This window comes from Tamandua tetradactyla, chromosome 3 (assembly GCF_023851605.1).
Source record: "Tamandua tetradactyla isolate mTamTet1 chromosome 3, mTamTet1.pri, whole genome shotgun sequence".
Classification (NCBI taxonomy): Eukaryota; Metazoa; Chordata; class Mammalia; order Pilosa; family Myrmecophagidae; genus Tamandua; species Tamandua tetradactyla.
Window position 1 is genome coordinate 79,377,984 of NC_135329.1, and position 16,412 is coordinate 79,394,395.

Here is a 16,412-nt window from a genome sequence, read left to right on the forward strand (position 1 = left end):
GCTGTCGGGGTTGGCTGTGCCCCTTCCTTTCCTCCCACCCCCCGCCCCCTCTGCTCCCTGGCCGGGCTGGCCCACTGGCCCTGGGCGCTGGCGGCTCCAACTGGCAGAGGCCTCCTTCCACTGCCGGCTTCCAGAGCCTTCTCTCACACTGGCTTGAATCCCTCCTGGACTCAGGACCACGCCTGCCAGCCAGCCAGGCTCTTTGGGGAGTTTATTAAGGGTTCTTTTGCCACCTCAGCTGGGAAAGTGGAAATTGAAGTCCATCATGGGGAGGAGGAGGGGAGGGAAGAGAGAAACACCAGCTAAGGAACCCCGACTGTTGGGCAGCCCATGGTGGCTCAGTAGGCAGAGTTCTTGCCTGTCACGCCGGAGACCCGCATTCGATTCCCGATGCCTGCCCATGTTAAAAATAATATTAATAAATAACACCGGCTGTGGGGCAACCTTAAGACGGGCAGTGGGCTCTGGGCTCCCTGAGCCGCCACCCAGGGCCCACACAGAGGCATCGTGCAGCCAGGCCTCATTTGGCACCCAAGTGGGCAGAGCTGGGGGCCCAGAGCCCACGACCTGTGACACCTTTGTGGGCAGTGAAGGCCCCAGGACATCTCCATGCCAACAGCAGAGGCCCAGCCTGGTAAGAGTCCTGGCGTGGTAGAAGCCCCACCCCAATTGGGGCCAACAAGGGTAGCCCACAGGGTCCAGGAGTGCCAGCGGGGACTCGGACCAGGTTCAGGAAGCCACGCAGGGCACTGTGTGGGGAGAGGAGAGCCCCCCACCCATCCCGCACTCCCCCCACTGCACAACCCCCAAAGCACACAGTGTGCAGCATCTGCTTACAGACAAGGACCCCATTCTCAGGGCCGGAAAGTGGTGGCGAGTGTCCCCGCACAGAAGCGGGTCTGGGCCTCCTGAAGCCCTGGATTCGGGGTCCCTGGGGCCCCCAGTAGGGAAATAAGAGGCACCGTCTCTGGAGGGGCAACCACAGACCTGGGGGTTGCCTCCGTGCCAGGCAAGGCCTGCTGTGGCCAAGAGGGCAGAGCAGAGCTCCATGCCTCCTGGGTAGAGATGTGGGCTCCGACACTCCAAGAGTGAGCCTCGAGTCCCAGCATCACTGGAAGGCAGGGCTCGTCCACCCACCCAGGGTCTCCTCTCTCTCCATTGCCGGTCAGAAGATAGGACACATAGCAGCACAGGAGGGCGAGCAGGGCTCCGGGCCCTGCTGCCCACCTGCCCTGCCCTGGCAGCTTGTGGAGACCATGGTGAAGGCAGGGAGAGGAGGGCACCCCAGGGACCGAGGAGACCTCAGCCCCGCCCCAGCCTTGGCTGCCCTCTCCCCATGGCCCCAGGGCCTGGCAGTGACCGGGACACCAACCTCGACCTCAGGCCCTGGCATGGCCCAGCCTGCTGCAGCCAGAACCAGCGGCCAGTCTGTTCTGTGGACAGCGTGTGGCTGCCACGTGGCCCGAGCAGACCACTGGCTGCCCACACCTGCCTGACGTTCCCTGCTGCCCCCCAGGCCACCATCAGTGCCACGAACGAGGAGCTCAGGGTCCTCCAGGCCCAGTTTGAAGATGCCATCTCCGCCCACCAGAGAGAGGCTGCAGCTCTGAGCAGGAGTCTGCGGGGTGCCGTGGCTGAGTGCAGCAGCGTGGGGCGAGAGGTGAGGAGCGGGAGCCGCAGGGTTGGGGGACACGCCCTGAGCCCGAGTCCGGCCGAGGGAGGGCCAGTCCTGGGGGGCGCTGCCCAAGTCTTCCAGAGCAGTGACCTTGCTCCAGGGGAGAGCTGCACTGGCGTCGGTCAGGGACGATAGCTGACTGCGGGCCAGCGGGACACGGTGGGGCCGTGCCTCCTTGCTCTGTGCAGGCCCAGCCCCCGCAGCCCTCCCCTGCCCCTGTTCCCCCTGGCCCCCTCCTTCACGGGATTCTCCAGAGGTCCCGGGTGGCCAAGATCTCCATTCACAGGGAGCCCATGGAGACCCCACATGGAAGCGGTCAGCAGTGCCCAGGCCTGAGCTCAGGGCCATCCTGGTTCCATGGCCACGGCCTCCCTGAGCCATGCTGAGGGTCAGGGAGGTGGGGATACCAGACAATCCCCCAGGCATAAGACCCTCGCTGGGCCCTGCTCTGACAGGAGCCTGTATGACGAGGCTGCTGCCACCCTGCAGCCTGTGGCAGGAATGCCTTCGTGCTGTGCTTTGGGGTGGGGATGAGGTTGCATTTTGGGAGGCTGGGATAGAGGAACAGGAGTAAAGAGGGGTGAGGCCGATGTCAGAGGTGGTCATGGCATAGGAGAAGGCCCCGAGGTTGCCCAGGGCCTCCCGGGACAGTGACCCTGTCCTGGGATGGGGGCAGCAGGAGAGGCAAGGCTGGAGCTCAGCGGCAGGCAGGCAGGAGGATCTGGGCAGGGTTCCAAGTCTTCAGGACCAGAGGGTGGGGGAGGAGTGCGCCCAAGCCCAAGTGGGGCCTGCGGGGCCCAGACAGCCTCTTGCCCCCACCCCTGGGCCGAGTGCCAAGTCTGGGGGGTGGGTGGCTGGCCTGGTGCTGAGCTGAGGGGTCTCCAGGAGGCCCACCCCAGAGGCTGGCCCGGCAGGCGGTACAGGGGGGGAAGGGGCTGCCCCCACCCCAGCGCCCTCTCGAGGGGCAAGCCACAAGCGTGGGGACCCAGCAGAGGGAGGACAGCGTGATTTAACATGACAGGCTGTTTACTTTGGCCCTAAAAGAGAAAGGTCTCCTTTCAACAGCTTTCAAAGTCAGGCCTGGTCAGCGACCACACGGGAAAGCGAAAAGGAGATTTCAAACCCTGGGGGCGAGTGGGCTGCAGGGAGTCTAGGACACGTTCATTCTGGCCTCCTGAGGAGTTCCAGGACAGAGGGGCGCCCCCAGAAAGAGAGTAGGGGGGACAGGCAGAGGCCCAGGAGTGAGAGAGGGGTGCAGGAGGAGGGTTTCAAAGGGGAGCAGGGCAAGACCCTTCCAGGTGCCAGGAGGGCCAGGTCACCATGGAAACCACAGCCTTTCCACAGCCTCTGAACTGGGGACTCCCATGTCTCTCCCAGCCCAGCCTGAAACACACTACATGTACAGACATGTGAAACCCATACAAACACCACTCAATGTGCACACACACACTCCCATACATGCACATCACACACATGTAGACACCACACACGTGCGCATGAATGCACAGACGTGGGTATATGCATGTATTTGCACCACCCCATGCACTGGCTGTCTAGTGAGTAAACACGCAGACACCATCATGCATGCATGCACACGTATGCACAGAGATGGGCACGCACACACATAAACACACATGCAAACACTATGGACACTGAGCCCTTGCACACCACACACACACATTTGCACACCCCTTACACGTGCATGCAGGCATGCATGTGAACAGGCCCATTACAGGCATCCACACATGTGCATATGCACACAGTTACAAGCAGCCGCACTCCGAGCGCACACCCACCCACCCATGAACACTTTTGGGCAGCAGTGCCCCACAGCGGCCCCTCCCCCACTTCCTCCCTTTGCCCTCTCCCAAGCTGAGCTCTGAAGCCACCTCCCTGAAGATTTCAAAAGAGCCTGTTTATGCAGTTTCTAGTAAAGAAATAATTATTATAATCACATTAAGCGATTTGGCTGTAAAATTCCTGTAAAAGGGAGGGTTGTTCTCGTGAGGCCCAGGACCGGGGTTGGGGGGCGCTGGGGGTGGGAGCTGGGCCCTTCCCTTGCATTTGTTTTGATTGTTTTCATCTCCTCTGCCCTGGGAAATGAAAACAGTTTATTTTATGATGGATAGGCCCTTTCTCTGGTCCTTGACCTTCTGGGAGGATTTCTGCTGAGCTCGGCGGAAAATGCTGGGCACGGCTGTGGCTCCCACATGTGGGGGGTGGGGAAGGGGAGCAGAGAGGGCCTTCCCAAAAACAGATCAACAATACCAGCGGGGGGGACGCGGGCGCCAGGCCGGCCGGGGGCCTGGACCAGGTCCCGCGGAAACAGCAGGGAAAGAGGGCTTTCGCTTTTGGCCCAGGCATATCTTGACGTCGTGGAGTTTTGTGGCGTCCCCTCCCTCGAACGTGCCCTGCTGGCTCCTGCCTCCTCCCCAGGGCTGCGTGAGAGGCTGATTCAGCACCAGAGCCTGGGCCTCAGCAGCAGGAGGGCAGGTCTCCAGGGGCGGGGGCTGCCCAGACCCCCGGTGGGAGACCCTCAGGCTGTGCCATTCCCAGGCTCCCAGGAAGGAGACCCTGCGAGTGGACTCCAGACCCCCACTCAGCCTCAGCACCCTCAGCTCTGCGACTTGCTGGACCCCAGCTGTAGGCCCCACACAAGGCCCTAGGGGTGGTAGTGCTGGGGCAGGGGAAGGACGCAGGGTCCTGGCCTGGCGCGATGCCGCCTCCGTGTTAAATGTCCCCACGAGGCAGGGTAGGCTTGGGGCACACTCACTTCACACCCAGTTAAGCCCATTCTGGAGCCTGCAACCTCAGGGTCCCTGCGGCTGGGGTGCAGTGGGGTCTCGCTTCTCCCATTCGCACTCTCTTGGAGGCTCCAGTGGGACCTCCTGTGTGGGACTGTGGGGAGGGGGTTCACCTGACAGTGAGCCCACCTGTCCTAGAGGTTCAGCAGCCAGGTCCAGTGGCCCTGGCTGCCAGGAAGACCCGAAGCCCCCGCTTCTAGACGCCCCTGCCCACTGACCACTGTGCGCATGAGGCCTGAGGGGCAGGAGGTCAAAGCTGGAGCCCACCAGTGGCCCCTACAACTCCTCATTACCCAAGGAAAGGAGTACGTGTCTGGGAAGCATGTGGGGGGCCTGTCAGAGTGGGCTGGGGGCCTGGAGTGGGGACAGTGCAGACGTGTGGCCGAGCTATATTCCAGATTCCAGCCAGACCCACGGCCAGCAGCCCCAGGGACCAAAGAGGGAGCTTGGGGTCAGAAAGGGCCAGAGTGGACCTGCTGGGCTCTGGGACAGGTCACCCTGCGCTGAGACCCAGTGGATCTTCTGCCGAGCTCTCAGGAGCAGCCTGGAGCCTCAGCAGCGAGAGGGCAGGGTGGGGCCACGGGGTTAGGAAACATGAGGAGCCCGTCTTCTCCTTACAGCACCTGGGGACCCACGACTGCATCACACACTCCGTGGCAACCTGCCAAATCAGAGCCCAGGGTCCACATAATGCCTGGGACTGTCTCTGGGCAGTAGCCTCTGCCCACGCTGGCCCCTGGCCCACAACTCCATGAACCTTCAACCCTGGCCCATCTGACCTCAGTACCCTGAACTTCTGCCTGCCCAGCCAATGGCCCCCCCAGCCCCTGCCCCCCAGCCTATCTATACGCCCGCCCCTCTGTCCCCAGTGGCACATTCAGGCTGTGCGTGCCTCCCCTAGGCCGAGCGGCTGCGGGCACAGCTGGACGTTGCCCAGGAGGGGCTGGCCACACTGCGTCAGGAGCTGCAGGGCAGTGAGGAGCGCCGTGAGGGGCTGCGCAGGGAGGTCCTGAAGACCCGCCGGGCACTGGGCGACGAGGCCCGCGAGAAGGATGTGCTGCATCTTTCCAACACCCAGCTGCGGGCCGCGGTCCTCAAAGCGGAGCAGGACAAAGCCAGGTATGGGCAGCGGCTGGGCAGGGAGTCACAGACAGACCCACCCCCGCCTCAGAGACCTCTAGTCCAGCAGGCACAACAGGGCCAGCAGGCACCGGCCAAATCCGAGGGGCACAGAGGGAGGAAGCATGGCTGTCCTGGAAGAGGGACCATGAGGGGTGGCTGGGGCCAGACACTGGGCCTCCTGGGAGTGGACAGAAGGGGGAGTGGCCGGGGGATGCCAGGCCTGCCGGGTCCTCAAACCGGTTTTTGAACACTGTGTAGAGATAAGGTGGGTGGGGGCTCCCTGCTGCAGGCATGTCACCCCTGAGGAAAGTAGGAGGCCCTGAAGTGGTACCCTGGGTGGTAGCTCAGCCTGCTGCCCCCTCCTCAGTTTTAAGCGGTCCAAGGAAGAGAAAGAGCAGAAGGTGCTGGTGCTGGAGGAGTTCCAAGCAGCAGCTCAGAAGGAGGTCGGCGAGCTGCGCACCCGTCTGCGGGAAGCAGAGAAGGCGCGGGGGGATGCCCGCCGGGAGCTGCAGGAGCTGCGGGGACAGGTGAAGCTGCTGAAACAGGAGGGCAGGGTTGCCTTTCCAGCTCGCCTCTGGTTTCCACATCCCAGGCCTCCCGCCACGCCCATGGGGCTGCAGAGCGGGAGCCCCAGGCCTGGCCACTGCATCTGCCTTTGGTGCACCTCTCCCCATACTTGGAGCCAGCAGCCAAGGGTCCTGCTGAGGCAGCAGGGTTCCTGGTGTGGCCTGCCTCCTTGAGATGCAGGCGAGCAGCCCAGGAAGAGCAAAACAAGAATGGTTTACAGAGAGAGGGACAGCAGCCAGTGGCGGCAGTCCAGTTAATGCCACGACACGCTGAATTGCTCCAGCACTCGCTCCATGGCACCAAAGGACCATTTTGTTACACTGTAGGATCCTGGATTCAGAGCCCAGGGAGCCTGCCTTGACCATGTGCCACAGTGTGGGGTCTCAGCTGGAAAGACACAGCAGTGGGGTGGCTTGGGGGCATCTTCCCTCCAATGCCTGGGGAGTGATGCCAGCTCAGCTGGGAGCTCGGTGTCCCCATGCATGCAGCGGAAGCTATGTGGCCTGTTCTGACAACCTCAAAAGCCACGTGGAATCCCTTCCACTTCCTTTTATGAGTTACTAGTGAGCCATGAGCCTGCCCAGACTCCAGGGGAGGAGTGTGAGAGGACTTGTCTTCTCCTAAACCACTGCAGTCCACTCTCTGGCCAGGATTTACATTCATCTCGCATGCAGAACACATTCAGTTCCCAGTCCCGTAAGGCCCCAGGCTCAGGCTTGAGGTTGGGATCTTGTCATCAAATCAGGGCCCCAGTGCCCACAAGTCTCCTCAGATGTGGCTCTGGAGTGTGACTCCTCTCAGTCCTGAGAACAAACGGGAAGAGCTCTTGGCCCTGCACATACCAACACTCCATGGAGGGTCAAACAGATGCCTGGCACTGCAGAAGCTCCACTTCACAGATAGGAAATGGAGGCATGCAGTGGCCGCTGGAACAAGCCAGGTTCCCAGTTCCTTGATTAGGTGCCAGCATAGTTCTGGCATTTTCCCCCTGGGCCTCTCTACCTTGCCCTCTGGGCTCTTGGTTCACTCTTTGAGTCATTCTTCCTTCTCCTTGAGAAGTGCTCTCAGTTTGCATCTGAGTGAGTGTTTTACCTGCTCCCTGCCCAGGTAGGGATCGAAAGGATCCCCTTTATTTTGTCTGTGTGTATCCCTTTTGATCCAGATGATACAATGCCTTTGAAAACTGTGTGGGCTCCCTATGTGTCAATTTACAATCCATGCCACTGGGTGAAAGCCAGATCCACAGATCACTCTGAGATGAGCCCTTCTCTACAGGGGCTCCTCTGAGACTGCATGGCAGAGCCTTCAGGAGCACCCACGGGCATGAGAGAGCCCGGGTATGTGTCCTTCCTTAAGATCTTCAGAGGGCTTTTTGTCTGTCAGGACAGCTAAGTTGAAGCACCACCTTAAATCTTTCTGAGATCAAAACAATTTGCATTTTATCATTGAAACTTTCAGATCCTTTTGCTGGCTGAAATGACTATCCTGGGTGTTTTCCTTTTCCTCCAAATTCCACTTGAGGATTGAAGAGTTTATCCTTGAATTAATCTCCTTTCTCATTTTATTAAGGTAGCTAGAAAAGCCAGTGGCAGTTCCAATACTTTGCCTCCCAATTTCTTCACCTGGATTATAGATACATTTTCCATATTTATACAGGTGTCAATTTTGCTTAACTTCCCACCACTATGTAACTAGTTTCCTTTCCCCCAGCTTTCAGTTCCCTCTCCGCCTCCCAGCCTTCACCAATGGTGTCTTTAAGGATCAACCAGTATTCCATAGCAACCTCTTGAGTTCCTCCAGCTTCCACCCTCTTCCCAGCGCCAGAGCCAACTGCAAGTGTTGTACTTTCCGTTAGGGCAGCGTTCTATCCTAGTGCTAAGTTACCATCAGTTCCTATTGCTGTGGAATAAGTTATCCCACACTCAGCAGCTTCCAGGAGACACCACTTGACGTTGCTCATGGATTCTGTGTATCAGGAACTCAGACAAGGAGAAGGCTTGACTCTGTCCTCTAGTGCCCAGGGACTCAGCTGAGAGGACTTGGTGGTGGATGTCTGGACGGTTGGCATCTCCATGCCTGTGTCTGCTGGTTCGTACGGTACTGGCCACCAGCTGGAGTCATTATGTGTCTCTCAGTAGCCTGGGCTTCTGGTCCGGTGGCTCAGGAATCCACAGTCAAGTGTCCATGTGAACAGAGCAATTGAGCTTCATCTTTTTTGGACCTCTGAAGTCACAGTTCACCCACCTGCACTCAGGTGGTCACAGGCCCACCCAAGACCTCTCAGTGGGAGCTGAGCAGAAACATTCACAGGCATTTCTAAGACTTTTTCAGAAGAGTTGGTCAAGGAAAGGGCGCTGTGAGGATAGGTCCTGTTTACCAGGTGTTTTGTGTGCATTTCCCACCCCCTGGAGATCCTGAGTGGGAAGTTCCATGGCCCCTCTCACTGCCCAGCTGTGGAAGCTGAGACACAGTCAGGCCAACTGGTCTGACCACAGTCACGCTGCACATGAGGGTCAGAAATTGACCTGGCAGCCTGCAGGCTCCATAGCTCCACCCTTCCCCACAGGCCCCCAGCTCTGCCCAGGCTGCCCCAGAGCCCAGCCCCCACGGTCTCCTAGCATCCCAGGGAAGAGGTGCAGGAGCGTGGCTTTGCTACGACGGGAGTGGCCCTGTGGAAGGAACACAACCTATGATGTAGATGGGCCTCCTGGGCTCCTGCGAGGGGCTGGGGGTTCCTCCCAGCACAGGCCCACGGGGGCCCATCACTGCCACCCACCCCTGCAGGTGAAAAGGCTGGAGGCCGAGAACCACAGGAAGGGCCAAGAGATGAGCCAGCTGAAGGCCCAGGTGGCCCAGGACGTGGAGCGGCAGCAACGGAGGCAGCAGGAGGCACTGGAGCTGCAGAGGAAGGGGGCCGAGGTGGAGACTGTCCAGAAGGAGGTGGGAGGGGCCTGCCTGCCCACTCAGCCCCGCCCCCTTCATGTGGCTTTGTGGCCCCACCACCTTCCCACTTCCTCAGTGGGACACGCGGCAGCATCAAGGGAAAGGGACTGTAGTTGAGTGAATGTGAGCCCTCCAGGACAGAGTATTCAGGGAAGGACAGGGACACAGAGCCCTGCAAGAGGTGGGGAGCCCTGAAATGACCCAGTCTCAAAGGGCTCCACTGCTGCACTCACACCCACGCCCTCCCACACCCATCTCCATGGGCACCCACACTCCCACGTGCTCTCTCATCCGGGCCTGCCTGCCCCCATGCCACACACAAGCACACATGTGCCCCTGACACAACTCCCCACATGCACATGTGTGCCCCAACACATACTCCACACATACACACACCCAGTGTGCCCCATGCCCCAAAACACACACACACACACACACACACACACACACACACATGTCCTGTGCCCCTGGCAAGGCCCCCATTTGCACGTGTGCCCCAGTATCCCTCACACATACACACATGGGTGCAAACTGTGTCCCTGGCACACACACCCACACACATATGAGCATCCCCACCTTCCAAGCCTGGACTAGAGGTAGATTCAGGGTCCCTCCAGCTGTGGCCTACTGTCAGGGCGTGGGCAAGCAGGGGAGGTCCAGAGGCCTGGGGGCAAGTCCTTGGAAAGCAGGGAGACTGGCACAGTGGCCCAGGGATCTCCCATTGCCCTCCATCATCCAGCACCAGGGACCGGCCAGATGGCCAGAATCCCTCCCCTACATCCCTTCTACAGGCCCTGGGGCTGCAGCGGAAATTGGCAGAGGTGGAGGCCGGAGCCAAGGCTCAGCAGAAGCAGCTGGAAGAACGCCTCCGTGAGAGCAGGGGGGCCGAGCAGAGCCTGCGGGACGAGCTGCACAGCACCACCAGGGAGCTACAGCGGGCCCGTAGCACAGCCGACAGCCTCCAGGCCCGACTGGACGGGGCCTGCAGCCGGACCCACAGCCTGGAGAAAGAGCTGGCCCAGGCCGAGGGTGCCCAACGGGACACAGAGGCCCAGCTGGGTCGGCTCTGCTCTGTGCTACGCCGCAGCCTGGGGCTCCACAGTCAGAGTCCCCCAGCCTCGCCCAAGCGGCCTGGCTCCCCCACCAAAGGTCAGCGGCCTTGGCGGCTTCAAGGAGGCTCCCATCCCAGCTCTGCCATCCTCCCAGGGCACTCCATCTTCCCCACCCCCACCACCACCACGGGGGCCATACACTCTGCACAAGGAGTGGCAGTTTTGGCAATTTAAGGAGTTGGTGCCCCCACACTTATGGGGGTGGGGACAGCAGAGGGAAAGGGGGAAGGGGCCTCTAGGTGCCTTTCCCTGTCCTGCAGGCTCGGACAGCCCCCAGGGTGGCCCAGGGCCGCAGAGTACCAGCCCGCCTGTGGGCTCCTGCTCGCCACAGCACTGCTCCTCCCCTGCACTCAGAGCCCGCAGCCCCAAGGCCATGGATGTGGCCTCCGTGCAGGCTGCCCTGCAGGACCTCGTGCAGAGGCTGCGCAGGGCTCAGAGAGCGCGGGTAAGGGTCTCCTGGAGACGGGAGGGCCGCCCAGCTCACTCCATCCCACCCCACCCCCACCGTCCATGCATCCCTGGGGACTGCTGAGACCCCGGGCAGCCCCTGTGGGGATCAGCACCGTCCTTGCTTTGGCATAGTGACCTCCAACCCCGCACCTTGTAAGCCTACTGACCCATGGCCCCAGGGCCAGGGCCACCTCCCTCATTCTGACCGGCAGAGCCAGGCCCGCTGTAACGCCCCTGTAGGGTCCAGGACAGTGTGTCCCCTGAGGAACTGCCCCCAGGGCCTGGGATGGAGCAGGAGGGACACCTTCTAATGACCCCTCATGGGGGTCTGCATGTGTGTTCCCCATCCCCTGGCCCCTGAGAGCTCCATAAACAACTGGCAAGCTCGTGACTCAGGTGGGAGGGGGCTAGAAGGAGGACAGACAGACAGACATCCCCCACGGATGGCCTGCTCCCGTCTGCTCCCCTTTGGGTCCCACTGCCCACTGATGCCAACCCAGGAGGCAGTTCAGGCCCCCAAGCCTAAAATCTGGCCACCCTGGCGCCACGTGCTCAGGATCCCACAAACCCCCACATCCTACTACCCCCGCCATGCTCTCATGCCCCACTCTGGGTGCCCTCCCCTGCAGCCTGCTCCCCAGCAAGGCTGTGAGCTTCCCCGGGGCAGAAACCACCTGACTTCTCGCCCCTTGAACCCCACTGCCTCACTCCTTCCCCCACTCTCTGCCCAGGACGACTGGCACCTCCAGGTGATGGACCTGAGCGCACGGCTGGGCGAGGCGGACAGCGAACGGGCACGGGTCCTGGGCCACGCTGGGCAGCTGCAGAGGGCGCTGGCCGAGGCAGAGGAAGGTGACCACCCTTCCTCACTATCCGCCCCTCTCAGGCCGCTCCCCCAGCACAGAGCACAGCTGTGAAAGGGGAACTCCGGGGCAGGGCTGGGAGCTGCTGGGGCGGCCCCAGGTGATCTGGGACCAGCTTGACCCTCCAAGGGGTGTCCAGCACCAGACCATGAGCAGGCACCCCACCATCAGGGGAGCCAGATGGAGGGGCCTCCCTGGGCCCTATCCCATCCAGCCCCAGCCCCTCCCACCAGTCCCCACCCCCAGTCTTTGCCCCAACGCCTCTACCCTGCTGTCACCACCTCACAGACTGAGCGGTCAGCCCAGGAGGCCCGGCGTGGAGGTGGAAGTGGAGGAATATTTGTGGAAAGAAAGGAGGCAGGACAGGGGGCCGGGGTGGGGTTGGGGACTAAAGCCCTGGAACCCCGAGGATGCAGGGAGCCAAGACCCTGTGAGGGAGAGGCTCTCCCGCCCCCACCTCCTTGTCGCCTGGCCTTAGTTTGCCAGCCCTCAAGTGGGGTGAGGCCTCCCGTGCAGCACCCACAGACTCATGTCCTGGTTGCCCCCCAGGCCGGTGCCGGGCAGAGGCCAAGGTGAGCAGCACGCGGGCCCTGCAGGAAGAGAAGCTGCGCGTGGTGGACACAGAGAAGCGGCGCCTCCAGGTGGGGCCCATCGTGGGGTGGGGGCCCAGGGAACCTGGGGACAAGCCACAGAGCAGGAGAACAGGAAGGAGGACTGGAGGGCTGGGGGTCTCCAAGGGGGGGGGCGTTGAGCCCCGCAGGTCTCAGAGGTGTTGCCAGTCCTTACTTTACAGCTTGGGGGACTCGATGTCCTGGGCAGTGGCAACTCGCCAGGTGGTCAGCAGCGGCACCCCAGGCTTCCCTCCCCCACATCTCCCTTCTCTCTGTGGCCACGCCAGCACAGGGGACACAGGCCTGGCTCGGGCACAACGTGTGGGTCATGGACCCCTTGTAATTCCACATCAGTTACAAGAACTCAGCTCAATGCCCCTACGTGCCACGGGGTCTGTGGTTGTCAGGTGGGGAGGACCAGGCCCTGAGAGGGGCGGAGAGTGAGGCCAGCCCAGGACCCCCTGCCGCATCCCCCAGCCTGGCTCACAGGTCCCCGGGGCTGTGCTGAGACTCCCCTCAGCAGGACAGGGCCAGCAGGCAGGTGGCTCTGGGCAGAGGCTGCTGTCAGGCCACCGTTTCTAGAGAGTTCCACGCCAGCCAGGCAGGGGTCACTCAGCCTCCACAGGAGAAATCCCCTTCTTGGGCCCCCAGTCCCAGCAGAGAGGGGGAGCAAGAGGGAACAGCAGAGGTAGAGGGGGAGTGGGGGCCCTGGTCCAGCGGTTCCCCCAATTGGAAGGCTGCCCTGCTTGAGTGGCCCCCAAGGAGAACACCCCCAATGAGCTGACTGGGGGGCTCACAAGCCTGCAGAAGTAGGATCCCTCTGTGGGCCTGACCTGTGAACTACACACAGAGCAAAGCTGTCCCATCCAGGGCCTGCGGCACACACCTGGCTTGGGGGACAGGCAGGCAGGAGCCTGGGTCCCCAGTGGGCGCTGGCCTAGGGAATGGCCCTCTGCAGGGGAGGGGGCAGAGAAGCCACCTTTGGGTAGCTGCAAGGAGATCCAGCCTGGGGGAGGAAAGGCAGATTCTGTTTCAGAAAGAGGCCTGGGGGGCCTGCCACCAGTAGAGGGGCTGAGAAGTGGGAGGTTCCAGGTGGCCTGGCTGGGGTGGCGGCAGGACCTGTGAGTCCCCAGGAGATGTGAGGTCCAAGAGCTCAGGGGAGGTGGGCTCAGGTAGGCCAGGATGGCACCCCTGGAGCTGGTGCCCAGCAACAGCTGAGCTGCAGAAAGAAAGGGGAATGAAGAGGGGATACTGGCCAGGGATAGGGCTTGGGGCCTGAAGGCAGGGGGTAGTGAAGTCAGACACCCCAGGAGGGTCTTCACCTCTGCTTAGACCACCAACAATAGCCATGTGCCCAGCTCACCATTCAAGTTGGGTCACCCCATTCAGTACACCCCAAACCTACTGTAAGCCCCATTTCACAGATGATGAAACAGGCTTGGGGCCATGAAGGGATATGTTTGGTTGCCATTGCTGTTATTTTTTGGTCACTAAATTGTTTCTATTTGGTGCTTTAAGCCAAGAGTTACTTAAGAAAGCAGTGGGGTTAGGCAGAATAGTGGCCCCCAAAGATGTACATGCCCGACATCCCAGAGCCTGGAGCATATATAAGAATTTAGCTTGCAAATGGAATTAAGGTGACAAAATAAGATGAATCCGGAGTCTCAGTGGGCCCCATATACTCACAGGGGTCCTTGTGAGAAGAAGAGGGAGGCAGGCGGTCAGAGGGAGGTGGTGTGAGGACTCAACCAGTGATTAGCAGAAGAACCAGCAGGCACAGAAAGGTGGGAAGGCACGGAGGTGGGGATCCCCAAGACACCCCCCGAGGGACCCAGCCCCACCAACCCCTCACTCCTAGCCTAGTTAGACCCATCTGGGACCTCTAACATCCAGAACTGTAAAGGAACATACATTGTGTTCATTTCAGCCACCCAGTTTTTGCAACTTGTTACAGCAGCTGTAGAGAACCAACATCGTGGGCTTTTTTTTTTTAGATCATCCCTGCTCACTTAAGTTGTGGTTTTGTGGTTCCTATTTTTTGAAGGTCGAGTATGCATTCTAAGTACTCTCTGCTTTTAGAATCTGTTACTTTTTTTGAACTGTGATATATGAATTATTTTTGAAAGCTTCTCAGGTACATCTGAAAATGATGTTTTCTGTCGCGAGTTATACGTTTTAGGACATACTTGTTTTGGTTTGTTAAAGTTGCTGGAATGCAATATACCAGAAATGGGTTGGCTTTCTCAATGGGGGTTTATTAGGTTACAAGTTACAATTCTAAGCCTGTGAAAATGTCCAGATTAAGGCACCAAAAAGAGGATAACTTCTCGGAAGAAAGACTGCTGGCATCCAGGGTCCCTCTGTCACATGGGGAGATACATGGCAATGTCATCTGTCCTTCTTCCCAAAATGTTTCTGTGGGTGTTTTCTTTCTCCCTTAGTTTCTCTAGACTCTGAGTGCTCCTCAAAATGTCTCTCCTTTAAAGGACTCCAGCAAGTGGGTTAAGACTCATCTTGAACAGGTGGGGTCAAATCTCTGTGGAATCAACCTAACCGAAAGACCCCGCACACAATAGGTCTGCACCCACAAGATTGGGTTAAAAGAACGTAGGCTTTTCTAGGGTACATTCAAACCAGCACATACCTATTAAACCAGCCTTTAGAAATACATTATTCACATACTTCATCATTGTCTGCCCTGGAATGAATCAAAGTTGAGAACAACATGTCAAATTTTCTCACTGTGGTTCTTTTGTCTGCATCTCCGCTTATCTCTAAGGGCCTTTGGTTTGTATGTGTCTCTGATGCGCTCTCGGGACTCTGAAGCTCCCTGCAACCGTCTGTCCTCCCAGCAGGGAAAGGCCACCGCTGTCTGCAACGTTGCTGGATTGAGCTTGGTCTGCTTTGAGAAGGTCACCTTGCTGTCCCCTTGTCCTTGTGCTCTTTATGTGTCTGCCATCACCTCTTAGCCTGGCTTTTCTCTCAGTCCCTCCTTAGAGTTCTTACCTTTTCCAGGTTACTCATCCCCCAGAAAAGTTTTGCAATCGTTCATGTGGTCTGTTTTTGCTTTAACTGCTGATAGGACACCATCTGCTTCCATCTTCATCGTCTGCTTCCTTACGCTTTACTTTTTGTTCTTTTTACATCTGCCTTTTATCGTGAGGATCATTTGTTCTTGCCCATTCTTCCCCCAGCGTTTGCAGGCTTACATCCCTTTCTCCCTGTCTTGGTTACCTCCTGTGGGGCAGGGGTTGTTTCCCAAGCGGCACTCCAGGGTTCTGTCCTCGCCGGGGCCTAACTGGGCATTATTACTTTTCAATAACCACCAACTCATGCCCTCAAACAACATCCATCTCGAACTCATGGCCCTATGGGTCTGAACGTCAGCCGTCCAGCATGGTGTGGGGGGTCCTCACCCAAGGCCCATCCCCGGCTCTGGGGCACAGTCTGTGCCCAGGCTTGTCCAGGGCATAGGCATGAAGCCTGCTCCTACCTTTTAAGATGGAGGTGACCTCGGAGCCCACAACGTCCTCCTCTGCTGCCAGAGAAACACTCTGCTTCCAAAAGCCTCATGTGGCGCGAGTGGACCTCCTAGGCAACCGCCCTCCGATCCTGCTCAGAGTCATCCAGTTGGCACCACAATTAGGTCTGCAGACCCCATCATCACATAACCTGGACCAGTTCGGGAGTGACACTAGGGGCCAGTGGGCACGGTGCCCACTGGGCCTCCTGTGAGTTGCACCAGGCCACACATCTGGCTGGCCCCTCGAGCCCCCCCACCGCGATCCCTCCTGGCTCTTCGAGCCACCCCCCGAGCCCCCCTGGCCCCTTGAGCCCCCCGAGCCCCACGGGCCCCTCAGGCCACCCTCCAAGCTCCCCCGGCCCCTCGAAGGCCCCCCCAAACCTCCCTGGCCCCTTGAGCTACCTGAGCCCGCCTGGCCCCTTGCACCCCCCTGGCAGCCGCTAAGTCCCTGCTCTGCACCAACACAGTTGTCTCCCTGGAGGCACCTTAGATTTGCCTTAGATTTCCGTTAAGCTGTTTGCCGTATGCCCTCAGTCTTGGCCAGGCTAGAGATGCAGGAGAATAGTGTAGATTATTTGGGCATTTCTTGTTGCCGCTCTTCCCAGCCTCCCATGCGCCAGGATAAAGCCACAAGCCCAGTTTCTCTCTGAAATTCAAGTGCATCCCCAAAGCATGGGTTGGATGTTGGGTCCCTCCTGTCATGTGTCCTGCACTTGGTGAGCCCTCTGCATTCTCAGAGTCA

At 59.6% G+C, this 16,412-nt stretch overlaps 1 protein-coding gene across 1 annotated transcript in view; it reads left to right on the plus strand.

Annotated features, from left to right (window-relative positions):
• CROCC2 (ciliary rootlet coiled-coil, rootletin family member 2) overlaps positions 1-16,412 on the plus strand; it is a 102,388-nt gene that overhangs the window by 71,724 nt on the left and 14,252 nt on the right. The window contains exons 21-29 of the mRNA XM_077151745.1: positions 1,517-1,660; positions 5,381-5,598; positions 5,969-6,128; positions 8,953-9,108; positions 9,903-10,260; positions 10,484-10,668; positions 11,405-11,525; positions 12,086-12,588; positions 15,649-15,878. Of these exons, the coding sequence (XP_077007860.1) occupies positions 1,517-1,660; positions 5,381-5,598; positions 5,969-6,128; positions 8,953-9,108; positions 9,903-10,260; positions 10,484-10,668; positions 11,405-11,525; positions 12,086-12,588; positions 15,649-15,878 (2,075 nt within the window). The remainder of the gene's footprint in view (positions 1-1,516; positions 1,661-5,380; positions 5,599-5,968; positions 6,129-8,952; positions 9,109-9,902; positions 10,261-10,483; positions 10,669-11,404; positions 11,526-12,085; positions 12,589-15,648; positions 15,879-16,412) is intronic.